The sequence below is a fragment of the Tinamus guttatus genome, unplaced genomic scaffold, assembly GCF_059628265.1.
Source record: "Tinamus guttatus ecotype Peru unplaced genomic scaffold, ASM5962826v1 Tinamus_guttatus_pri_ptg000027l, whole genome shotgun sequence".
NCBI lineage: Eukaryota > Metazoa > Chordata > Aves > Tinamiformes > Tinamidae > Tinamus > Tinamus guttatus.
This window is the reverse complement of record NW_028288561.1, coordinates 4958218-4970670: the sequence shown is the minus strand read 5'-3', so window position 1 is coordinate 4970670 and position 12453 is coordinate 4958218. Positions and strand designations below refer to the sequence as shown.

At 34.7% G+C, this 12453-nt stretch overlaps 2 protein-coding genes across 4 annotated transcripts in view; one reads left to right on the top strand and one right to left on the bottom strand.

Annotated features, from left to right (window-relative positions):
• The window catches only part of SYCP2 (synaptonemal complex protein 2), a 28230-nt gene extending 22090 nt beyond the window's left edge, over nt 1-6140 (top strand). Inside the window, 11 exon segments of the mRNA XM_088527647.1 lie at nt 205-455; nt 858-1031; nt 1716-1806; nt 2406-2564; nt 2869-2996; nt 3834-3928; nt 4006-4105; nt 4741-4799; nt 5122-5200; nt 5646-5702; nt 6028-6140. Of these exon segments, the coding sequence (XP_088383773.1) occupies nt 205-455; nt 858-1031; nt 1716-1806; nt 2406-2564; nt 2869-2996; nt 3834-3928; nt 4006-4105; nt 4741-4799; nt 5122-5200; nt 5646-5702; nt 6028-6099 (1265 nt within the window). The 3' untranslated portion in view covers nt 6100-6140.
• A 2706-nt stretch (nt 6141-8846) lies between these two features.
• PHACTR3 (phosphatase and actin regulator 3) overlaps nt 8847-12453 on the bottom strand; it is a 99045-nt gene continuing 95438 nt past the window's right edge. For all 3 annotated transcript variants that reach the window (XM_088528887.1, XM_010226131.2, XM_088528900.1), the window contains exons 12-13: nt 11159-11235; nt 8847-9446 (exon numbers count right to left, since the gene is read on the bottom strand). In XM_088528887.1, the coding sequence (XP_088385013.1) occupies nt 9431-9446; nt 11159-11235 (93 nt within the window). In that variant the 3' untranslated portion in view covers nt 8847-9430. The remainder of the gene's footprint in view (nt 9447-11158; nt 11236-12453) is intronic.

Here is a 12453-nt window from a genome sequence, read left to right as displayed (position 1 = left end):
TTACTGGAATTCATCTGGTAGCTGCTGAAGTAGAGGATGCAGACAGTTCGCAGTATGGCAAAAAAGACCAATCATTCAGTAGAGTCAGATTTTGTGCACTGAGTCTTGTAAATGCCAAGAGCTTGGACGATTAACAATATTTGGCTTTAACATACTATTATTTCTTTCATTCCTCGTGCTCACAGTTAAATAACTGTTTTCTAGGTGCTGAAAGAATGTCAGAGGGTGATTTTACACAAGACCATCTATCTAGTGAAAGATCACCTGGGCTTCAAGAGTCCACACCAGAAAAAATGGAATCCTTGAACTTTGTGGAAGGAATCTCTCCACGCAATCTCTGTCCACAAAAAAAGAATACTCAAGCTATACATCTAAATCAGTCCCCTGGGGCTATTGGTCAAAAGTTAACCCTTGGAAATAAAAGTTTCTCATCTGTTCTAAATGCAGCATCTTTGGTAAGAATATCAAGCTACTCTTTTTTTCAGAATTTCTTTTTAAATAAAGCTGTTCCATTCATCTGAGTCTTGAAATGGTTTTTGTTTTCCATCCATACGCTGGGCATAACTGACAAATTCAGTTGGAATTTCTACAAATAGAAAAAAGCTTGGCAGTTGCCTTGTGCAGATTCTTGGACAATATTCATAGTAGGACTTCTTTGTGGAAAAGAATCTTTATCTCAATTTCAGTGTATTCTAAATACTTCTTCTTTTCATACTAAATATGCATTTTTCCTGCTGCTGCTATTTTTAATCTTTCAGTTAAATACAGTATTTCATTATTATTTCTTAATCTGTTAGCTGTAGTACACTTTCGTGCATACTTTCTCAATTATGGTTTTGTTATTTGCTAATTTTTAGCTCAGCTTAACTCCAGTAAACACGTATAAAGCTCTTGGTGGAAAACATGCGGAGGGATCAGTATCTGAAACATGTGAAGCTAATGAAGATTCAAGTCTTAAGCTGTGCTCTTCAGAGAAACTTCCTCTTGAAGAAAAACTACAAGATATCACTAAACCTATCATCAGAAGTAAAGTAGTACGTTACTACATCCCTCATTTTTCTGGAAAGGGTTGCACCTTTTCCTATATTATATTCACTTTACAGTTGATCTCATTATCTTATATTAAATTTATTTTTCTATATTTATATCTTCTGCTTTATGGTATTATAAATCTGTCTTACATACTTAAACTTTTTTTTGTGTGGATAAAAAGAATTGAGTCTCATCAACACCAGTTATAATTAGTATGTTTGCAAATGATAATTGTCTTTTTGACTTTTACTAACAAACCAGTTTGTAAAGAATTATGACATTTTCATGCAGAAATTCTTAGAGTGGAAATGTGGTGTCATAGTGTTAAGGTACTTAATATAGAAGTTATTGTAATACTGGCAAATGAACTACTGTACCTTCATACCAATTTTCATGAATATTTATTATAGCAAAACACCAGCACTAATGACTCCTTTAAGAAATATTTTTTATTTTTAAACTAAGAAGAGATAGACTTTATTGGTTCCTTGACTCTTTGCTATCAGTACTTGTTAATGTGATGAAGGATTTATTTTTTCTTTTATATAGTAAGATTATTTAAAATTCATTTAGTATTTTTTTCCTTGCTCTGGTTGTGTGTGTAGATTAAAGCAGCATAAATATGGATTTCTGATGCAGACTTCTAAAGTGCGAAAGCTAATATGCGTTGACTTTTCTTTCAGGATTCTTTGCCTCTATCTCCGTTATCAAATTCCAGTGGAAGTAAAGTGCAGTCCTGGTGTGAAGAACCTTGTGGTCCCATACATGAGTCTGGTACAAATGTTTAATTTAACACAAAAGTCTTCCTATGTGTGTCTGTAATATTTAATAAAAGCATTTCTTTGGCATGCAAGCATAGCTCAAGTCTTTGAATCCTATTCTCTTTTATATTTTTTCATATTTTTATTCCTTTTCTGACTTGATACTGTTCTTTCACATCAATCTTAATGCTCTTTCACTTTTTTAAATACCTCCCACTATCTACATAAACTGAGAATCTGTCTTCAGCATACAGCGTCTTTCTACTATGAGTTAGATGGATCAAGAAGCACTTTCCCCGATAATGAAGCAGTGGGAAACTGGATTATTGGGAAAATACGACTTGGTATGAATTTTATTTAGGGAGCCAGTTTTGCATGGACCAGTGAGCTGCCTTTTCCCTTTGAATTTCATTGTTTATTTACTACAAGTACTCATACATGCCTTCTATAAATACAGTGCTCACTATTTCTTTTATATGGTTCTGGAACTTCAAAGCCAGGACACCTGCTCCTAGACTTTTGATATGAAGGGAAGAAAATCTCTTTTGGCTTTCAGTGCCTTTGTTTTAAGTAATCCTAAAAGTAAACATTGTCTTCTTGTTTATATTAAAGGACCGACTGTATGTACGTTTCTCAAACGAAGGTACCACAGTGATACAGAAAGCAATTCTGATGAAGTAGAAGTAAAAAAACAGGAGGAAAAGAAAGGAAACAAAATAAAGATGCAGCCTAGAAAATTATTTAAACCAGATGATGATACTGCTTACAGAGGTTAGCTGTTGAGTTAAAGTTGATTTAAAGTGCAGTTATGCAAAAAATTAAAATAACTATTTTAAAGTATTCATTAAAAAGTAGCCATAAAAATTTACATATAAAATAATACCAACAGTAAGTACTTTAATTGTCTCTATTTAAAAAATCAGAAATGCAATGTGAAAATAGAAGCATATCAGCCACTTACGCGGTGAAACTAAGCTTTATATTTTAATAGCAGCTTGGTGGTTCCTCGTATAAATACAGACAGGATGATGCTTTTTAACACTGAATTGTGACTTTTCTTTTTTTTTTTTTTAAGTGTCTAAGAGCATATCTACTCTATCTGTAAATGATCTGCCTGTTTTGGATGGAGAGACTTGGGAATCTGGTTGTTCAACTATCAATATATGTCAGAAGCTCCAAGCAGAATTCACTAGAAAAATCCAGGCAAGGCGTTTCACATATAATATTAATTGTAGGTATAGGTGCATATAAATAATAACTTGTATTGTATTACAGAATTTGCTTTAAAGAATATGAATATAGCTAAGTGCCTATAGAAGCTATGAAGTTACAGACTTAGGACTCCTTTTAAACCTTTTTTCAATTCCTGCTAGATAATGGCACTTTCATTTTGTGATTTGCCTTATTTTTTATCTTCTCTTGCGAGAAGCAAGTTTATTTAGATAAAGTAATCAGTATACTGTGTTTTGGTGTTCAGTTGTTCAAACTTGTGACAAGTTTGTGAAACTTACAGAAAAGGAAGACTGAGCCCAAATAATGCTTTCACTCATGTAAGACAGCTGCAGACACACATCACATGCTAGGTTTCCTGAAAACAGAGAAAGCATACATTTGTTTTTCAAATAATTTGTATTCTGTTTAAAATAGGATTTTCACCAACATATGAACTTATGTTTATTAATCTATCATTAATAAATAGCTTTTCCTAAAGGGTAACAGTGAGGGTGACAGAGCCCTGGAACAGGCTGCCCAGAGAGGTTGTGGAGTCTCCTTCTCTGCAGATCTTCAAAACCCACTTGGACGCAGTCCTGTGCCACATGCTCTAGGTGACCCTGCGTGTGCAGGGAGGTTGGACTAGATGACCTCTAGAGGTCCCTTCCAACCTTCAGCATTCTATGATTCTGTGATGAGATAATGTAATAAAGATTGGGTTTGCTCTGAACCACCTGTAATATTAAATAATTACAATGCTGAATATATTAATAGGTTTTCATTAAAGTGAAAATAATCTGACACTAATTCTAAAACATGTCCTTCTAGAGACGATCAAGGAAAATGGATCATTTTACTAAGCAATCATTAAGAGCTGCCCACCAGCATTTGGCAACAATGAGCTATCAGCTTCATGAATGCAGGTCTCTATCAAAAGATCAACTTTAAAATACGTTTTAGATGTAACAAATACCTTCTAAATGTAACTTTGTTTTGATAGGATCAGGCAGCTGGACAAATTTCATTTTGCTATCACTGAGGAGCTTGAGAATTTTGAGAAAGACTCTCAGTCTTTGAAAAATTTGGAAAAGGAATTTTCGGTTTGTACTCGATTTTATCATGGGGGGAAAAAAGGGGTTCGAGTATGGTATTTTTCCATATAATCTTTAAATTATTAATTCTGTCCTTGCTTCACAGGAAGCCATACATTAGGCATACATAATGTACCTATATACACTAAGTCAAATTTTAAATAGTTTCTTTCGAATGTCAAGATTGGCTTATGCCATGCCCTTAGAATTTCTAGGCCACCATTATATATTTTTCTTTTTAGATGAAACTACTACTTTTAATGATCTGATTACACCATTTACTGAATATGTTTTATGTCAACACATGACTGGATTTTTTTTTTTTTCCTCTCAAGGCATGACGGTTTTTTTCTCACAGTACTTAAACAATATGATTAAAATGTCATGGATATTCTGTTCTGTAGTTTTGAAACTGTACTCATTCCATGAAAACAAGCCTCCTGAAGTTCCTTATCTTGCTGAAATAACTTTTTATGCTGGCCCACCCCCCTCTTTTTTTAAGCATTTGTGGCGACTCTATAATATCTATCCATTCTGTACTGAGCCTGTGATAGCAAGTTGATTTATTCATATTAGTTATTATTCAATTTCCATTTATAAAACCTTTTTTTCTACTGATTTTCTTTCTATATTTTTTGTTCTAGAACTTTTGGAAAAAACATGCACATACTTTTATTACATACATGAAAAATGAGCAGCAGAGGTTAGTAGACTTCATTAATGCTGGTTAGTGATTTTGTGTTCATTCAAGGCATGAATTGGGCCAAGGAATATTTTCTGTGTGATTGCTGTCCTCCATAAAGAAGAGATAACATTTATTAGAAATACAGAAGCTGTGTGAATTTAGAAATGTAATTAGTATCCATCTAAGTGTCTATGCATCTACTGCAATATTCCACAGTAATAATGATCATAATATTTATCCATGCTTTTAAGTACTAATATACTACATATGAAGGGATGCATGTTGTGCATGGTTTATCTATATGTAGCAAAGTAGTCTGAACTGCATTTTATTTCCGTAGAATTCAGATTCTTAAAACTTCATTTGAAAAAAACATCTACCATGCTCTTGATTATGAGGAACGTATTTTTACTTCTGAGGTATGACAAGCTTTCATTTCTGTGTTGGTTTTGATCATTTTTTTATTTCATTTTGTGCCAGTAGATACTTTTTTTTTTCCCCCAAAGAATGTCTTTGTCCCCAGCACTATATTAATGCCTAGGTATTTGTGTAGTTTTTCATTATCATAAAATAGCCTTTAATGTAGCAGTGTTCAGCTTTTTGGGGCTAAATTTCACCCCTTAGAAGACTTGTGCAATTATTAGGAAAATTGCTGCAATGTTTATACTGTATTCTATGGCTTCATTTACCAATGTTAATCATCCAAGAAAGAACAAATTGGACACAAACCTCTCTTTCCTGAGGCTGGTGCATGCTTGTGCATCTCTTTCTCTGTCAGTTATAAACCATTTAGGGATGTAATTGCCTTGTTGAAAACATGTTAATGATTGTGAACAGGGAAAAAGCATTCAGTATATTTTATAGATGCATCTGATGAAAGAAGATATGAAAGGACTTCAAGAGAAGCTTCTTAAAGAAATGGTAAATGGAGTTAATATTCCTTTTTATTATTTTTAAGTAAGCATAGATGTTAGCATATTGACTTACTAAAAATTAGTTTTTCATGCATTATGGAAAGAGCAATTGAGATAAAATGTAGATATGGATATTTTATACTGGAAACTTATCTGATTGAGATAATTAAAATAGACATGGATATATTAGTTCTGGGTCTTAATATGCTGAATCTTAACAGGGAAAGGAAAAGTACCATATTTAAAGTATATTAATGTAACAGTATATGCCAGTATTATATTTTTAAAGGGATCTTATTTAAAATGTGTGATAAATAATGTTTTGTGCACAGCAAGAAGAGGAGCTCTTTAATGTTCGCAGAGGACTGCAGACACTATTTCTATCAGAAGACAGAAAGTTCTAATGTAATGATTTCAGATACTTTCCTGAAGTTCAAGGTGAATATAAACAGACTTTTTCTAAAAACGTAAAATTTAATGATTAGGGTTTTTTGGGAGGAGGGGAGGGTTGTTTTTGTTTTGTTTTGCTTTGTTTCGAATTTTACAATCAAATCAAACTATTGTAATGGAATAGTTCTCTCTGTGATTAAAATCTTTTGTAGATAAGATTTCTTCTGTTAGATTTGGGATTATTTTACTAAATTTGCTAAAATATGCACGTTTTTGGATTTTTAGCAAAGTGCTATTTTTGAAAGGGTCTTTTTTTTTAGTTTATTTAACTGCCTTTCAGCTAAAAATAGTCTCTTGCAATCCATGTTTTGGGTCTGCGTATACAGAATGTCTTTTTCATCTGATTCAGAATATTGTCAGAAAGTCTAAGAGCTCTATCCTATTAATCTGTGGTATTAGACCTTCAGTAAGAGTTTCTAACAGAAAATAAAATTGTAAAGGGGATATCGTTGAACTGTGTTGCAAGTATCTGTATTAAATGTGTTAGGAAAAACTTACCTGTCTTGTTTGTCTCCTTTTTGTACAACCATATCATTGTCATCTTGCTTTAAATCTGTAATAATTTTTGCATTCTAGTAACATAAAATCTATTTTTAGCAAGTACTTTGTGTATGACAACAGCTGGCAAGATGGCCTGATATCTGTAACTCAGAAATATATCCTATATACTAATATCTGTTCCATGTATCTAGACTCATAATTTACTCTTCTCCGTTGCTGTCAGGCAGTAACTAGGATGCTTCCACTGAATAGCTTAGACATGTAGTAGTCTTACTATTTGCATATAGTCTCAGGATTTTTATGTCTAAGACATGAAATATAATCTAATATTTCTCTATTTTTTAACATTACAAAAACCCAAACTATATAGTATTTCAAAGTTCTTCAGCAACCTTTTAGTCTTTATTTGGGATGCTGCAAATACTCTTCAATTTTTTCAGGTCTAGAACAATATCTTTAATATTTTTCATTTAATATTTAGGCTCTGTTAAAGAAATGAGGAAAGAGGGATTTACAGCTGATGAAGAGGAAGTAATGGTTGAGGAGACTAACTTAGAGAATGTGCATGTTTTAGAGCTTGTCTGCATGGTGCAGAGCTCCCTGTTTAGGATGACACTGACTCCAGGTAAACAACCCAGCATCTTAATATCTTGAGCTCAGGACTGCCCTAACAGAGCTTTTAAGGGGAGCCTGAAGAGGATGCTGCACACTCGTCTAACTCGTTTGATGACCACAGTTATCCAATTGCATTATCCAATTTCTGACTAACAGTTCCTCAGTTATGTTATAGCCTTTATTTTATAATTAAACTTTACAGCATATTTTGAGCCTTGGTTTCCTTGAACAAATGACCGAAGTATATATGATGTTAAATTAACCCCTCTACCCTCAGGACTTTTCCATAATTTTTTGTTTGTTTGTTTTGAAAACATCCAGCAGATGTTTTCTGCCGAATCTCACCACTGTCTGCATCTTTGGTCATACTTAACAGTTTTTTTTTCCTTATTCTTTTTTTGGCTTGCCCATGCAATTTCTCTGTCCCATAAGTGGTCCATAAATCATGGACCTCCTGATGTGTCCTCCGTTATTTCCGGTAGCACCCATTCCACACAGTTTGTTCTCAGAGATGGGCCCTTTGAGCATGTGCTCACTTGCTGTCTCCACTAGATGGACCTCATGAGACGATAAAGATCTCTTACTGGTTTAAATTGTTTTGTTCAACTCTATATGAAAACACTGTTTGCCCTTATCTGTGCAAGCTTTTAAAAAGTGCACTCAATTTCTTTTCTTACTGTTTACGCTATATTGGAAGAATAATACAGCTACTATTTTTAGGAAGGTGTCATGATGAAGTGGAGGAATGCAATTGCACTGTCCAGCCATAAGTCTTTACCCTAGCACCTTTAATTTATAAAGACATTGACCAGATGCAACAAAGCTGGAAGAGATGAAGCCTTTGTAAAATTTTACTGTTGAAAATCTTTTTAAATGATAGTATCTGAAACTGTTGCAGAGACTTTTTTTTCTCTTAAAACCATTCCGTTTAATTGCTGCCTCATGAGAAACAATTACCAATTATCATTGCATTTCTTCTATTTTTTTTACTTCTAGAAATATTTTGATCAGTACACTCAAATGCTTCTGGATGTCAAGCATTATTAGAACGTCTTGCTTTGCAGTTTTCTTATCAAACCCTATATGCTTTGTTATTCTCACAGAGTAACTTCTCTTGCCTTCAAGAAATCCTTAAACTGTATATACACTTTTGCTTTGCAGTTTTCTTATCAAACCCTATATGCTTTGTTATTCTCACAGAGTAACTTCTCTTGCCTTCAAGAAATCCTTAAACTGTATATACACTTTTGCACATGCAGGAACTTGTTTGCTAAACATGAAAATATATTTTTACCTTAGTTCATCTGTGGTTGTCAGATTTAGTAGTTTCTAATGGCAATGGCAGTGAATTTAATTGTCCATTAGAGAACCAGATAAATGCTAGTATAAAGAGCTAGTATAAATTGACAGTCAGGTTAAACTGTTTAGGATCTTTTCCAAAACATCCAATATTCTGCCGGATGGGACTCTTTATTCTTTTGAAGACTCTGTGTGTTGGTAAAGAAGAATATGATCTGGTACATACAAATTGCAATCTCTTCCTTTCCCAACAGTCCCCAGAAAAAAAAGAGCTTAAAGAAATGTGTTCATTTCCTGCAATAAGTAGTCATTTAATTAAAGAACAAAAGTAACAGGAATCAAAAATGCTTGCAGCTGTGTTTGTTAGACATTATATAAAAAAGAATGAAATTATAATACATTAAATTAGTTTTTAGGACATGAACTTAAGTGTTTTACAAACTAATCGTGGTAAGTTTAAAATGTCTTGTCAACGTAATACTGAATGACAGTATGTCATGTCCATTTATGTCAGAGGCCTTGGAATGGTAAAGCCTGTACATGCACAACCTCTCCTTTTCCAGATTGACTGCAAAACAGTTTAAAACAAATGTTAAAGGAGAGTAGTAGGTTCCTCCAAGCAGCTTTACTCCAGTCTTTTTCAGCAGATCCTCCCACTCCACAGGCCATCACTCTTCTGGCTTCAGAGTGAAGTACATCTTCTGGTTTTTCCATCTCTGAATGCTGCAGAGGTTTCATCTGCAGAGTCCTTCTTTCACACAACATCAAGGTATCCTGGACTGAACGTTAGGGAAAAACTTCTGTATTCCCTGATACGTGTTCAGCAGCAGTATCAAAAAGTAAAGACAGATTCTTCTCAGAAGAAAATTTCTATGGCCTGTGAAATCTAGGAGAAATGAAGAGACATTTTTCAAACCACTTTGAAATTTTCAAAAAATAGAATTCATAAAGAAAATTAATGTTCCATTAACAAAAATAGTGCTTCTTTAGAACGATTATGGTCGGAAAAGACCTTCAAGATCATCAAGTCCGTCTGGAAGCATTCTGTTTAAATGTCATTAACAGTATAAATATATTTTTTCACTTGCATGTCACAGCTATAGTTCAGTTACAGTCCTCGGGCTCCAGTTTGCAATTAGTTTAGAGTGCAAATGCAACTGTATGTGCAGGGATTTGTTTTTATGTTTATTTTTGGAATTAGGCCGCAGTTTGTTATTGTTTGTAGTAATATCTATTGTGCCATGATCATTGAATTAAGCAATGTTGAGCTGATGCTTTGGAAGATATGAAGTACTGTTGGTTTAATATGTATTCTTTTCTCAGATTTTGTCTGGAACTATAGCACTGTTGCTCTGAAGGCTTGTTTTCCTGGCTGAGATACGTAATTAAAGTCCCAACCATTTGCAGCATCTTAACACTAGTTGTAAATTGTAAACACTAGTTGTAAATTGTAAGGCTATCTAATTCTAATGTCTGGACCAAATTCTGTTTTAATCCACTTAATTGAAATTACCTGAGGAGTTTAATTGAATAAGGTACCTTTCACTTCTGCACTTAATATGCAGCCAACCTTTTTTTCCTGTATTTCTTTCTAGTCTAGTGATATTTTTGTCATAAATATTGAACTTCTTCCTTATAATGTCAAAAGAACCCTGGCAACTGCATTGACAATCTAGAATTAATTATAACATTTAGATTAACCTACATCGACTCTAGGTTATTTGCCTAGATCATCCATTTGTTAAGCATCCAAAGCTTGGTTAGAATCGGCTTCATTCCATGTTCAGAAACGAACATGGAAATAGGGGCCTCAAGTGTGGCTGAAGTTTAACCTTGCAGAACATGAGACTGGACACCAAGTTTTTAGTATAATGTTAGGTAGCTTATTTTAATAGCAAGCCCACCCAAGAGGGCTCACATATATGGGAAGAGTGGTCTGTGCTCCTAACGGCTCCTAAAATTATGTTTTAAGAGCAACTGGACTAACTAAGGGGACCTAATAGAAATTATAGGAAATAATTGATTGTTATTTGAATACTTCTTTTGTGTAAGTAACAAGGTCTTTGTACGAGTTACTTCACTGCTTATGGAATCAGCTCTGCAATTTTTTCCTCTTTCAAAATCCCGGTGGTTTCATGCTTGTTAGGATTGTGCATTTGGATTTCCACAGGCAGTAGCTGTGATCAGTGTTGGGACTTTCTACAAGTGCTAGATTCACACCTACCTTCGTGGTGGCCAATCTTTCAGAGAGCAACAAGTGTCCAAGCCAGCATTCCCTCTGCTAGACTGCTATTGAAAAATCTGGGGGTTTGCACTCCTCTTAACTGGACCAACATTCAAGTGCTACTAAAAGCTACAGGCTGAATTCACTAGAGCAGATCTATTAGGTATTATTAGCATCTATTAGTAGATACTAATCTAAGCAAAACAATTCAGAAAACGATATTCTGAATGGAGAAAGAAGTGCTTCCATTCACTTCTAAAATAAAGCTTCCTGTGCATATTCTGTTCCTACTTCAACATGTGAGAACAAAATCTGCATATTCAAAACTCAGAGTTTTTTAGAAGGCAATGGAAATAAATAGCTGGAAAACTTACCTTGTCAAATGTTTGCTTGATGCATGTACCTCCATTTCATTACTCTTGTATTCATTTAGCTCTTTACGAATTGCTGCCTAGAAATTAAAAATGAAATAAGGTTAATAAATAATTTTGTATTTATTAGTATTATAAAACAGCAGACTTACAGAGTGGAATAGAAGTTTTGTAAAGTAGGAATAGTAGGTACTGGACACAGTAAGGCAAGCAATGACCAACAGAGACGGTGAAAATTTGGGCCCCATGCATTGCTGATAGGATGTTGTTCATCATTTGTTACTGAAGGCTGACCTGATCGCTTCTGCCTAGAAGTAATTCTGAAAGGGACATAAAATCACTGTCCTTCTAGTCGTATATTTAATGCGATTATAGTTACAATATACTAAAGATCAAGAAAGATTGCCCAGAAATCGGTAAACAGACTTTTATACAATTCTCTGTGCATATTATTTCTGAATGAAAATCAGATGGTGTGTATTGCAAGTTGCATATATGAAGCGGGATTCTGTTGTCCCCTGTATTCATAGCATTGTGCAGCCTTAAGAAAAGATATTTTATCTTTTAGTGAATAATGATAAAAATTCAGGGCTATAAAAATGAGATAATTGCTTAAATGAAAACTGCTGGTGAACAGGAACACACTGGGCTGCTTTTACAGGTTCTTAAATATTTAGTCCTTTGTAATTTAGCAAAATATGTATTTTTATATATCATAAAATCATAGAATCATAGAATGCTGAAGGTTGGAAGGGACCTCTAGAGGTCATCTGGTCCAAGCCCCCTGCATACACAGGGTCGCCTAGAGCACGTGGCACAGGACTGCGTCCAAGCAGGTTTTGAAGATCTGCAGAGAAGGAGACTCCACAACCTCTCTGGGCAGCCTGTTCCAGTGCTCTGTCACCCTCACTTGAGAATTTTTTCCTTAAGTTCCTGTGGAACTTTTGGTGTTTCAGTTTCTGGCCATTTCTTCCAGTTCTTTCGGTGGCCACCAGTGAAAAGAGGCCAGCACCATCCTCCTCACTCTCTCCCTTGAGGTACTTCTAGACACTGCTCAGGTCCCCTCTCAGCCTTCTCTTCTCCAGGCTGAACAGGCCCAGCTCCCTCAGCCTCTCCTCGTAGGGCAGATGTTCCAGGCCCCTGATCATCCTCGTAGCCCTGCACTGGACTCTCTCCAGCAGCTGCACATCCCTCTTGTCCTGTGGAGCCCAGAACTGGACACAATACTCCAGATGTGGAGTATGAATAGTGTATATGAACATATAGAACAATATATACACAAATACATACACATATAT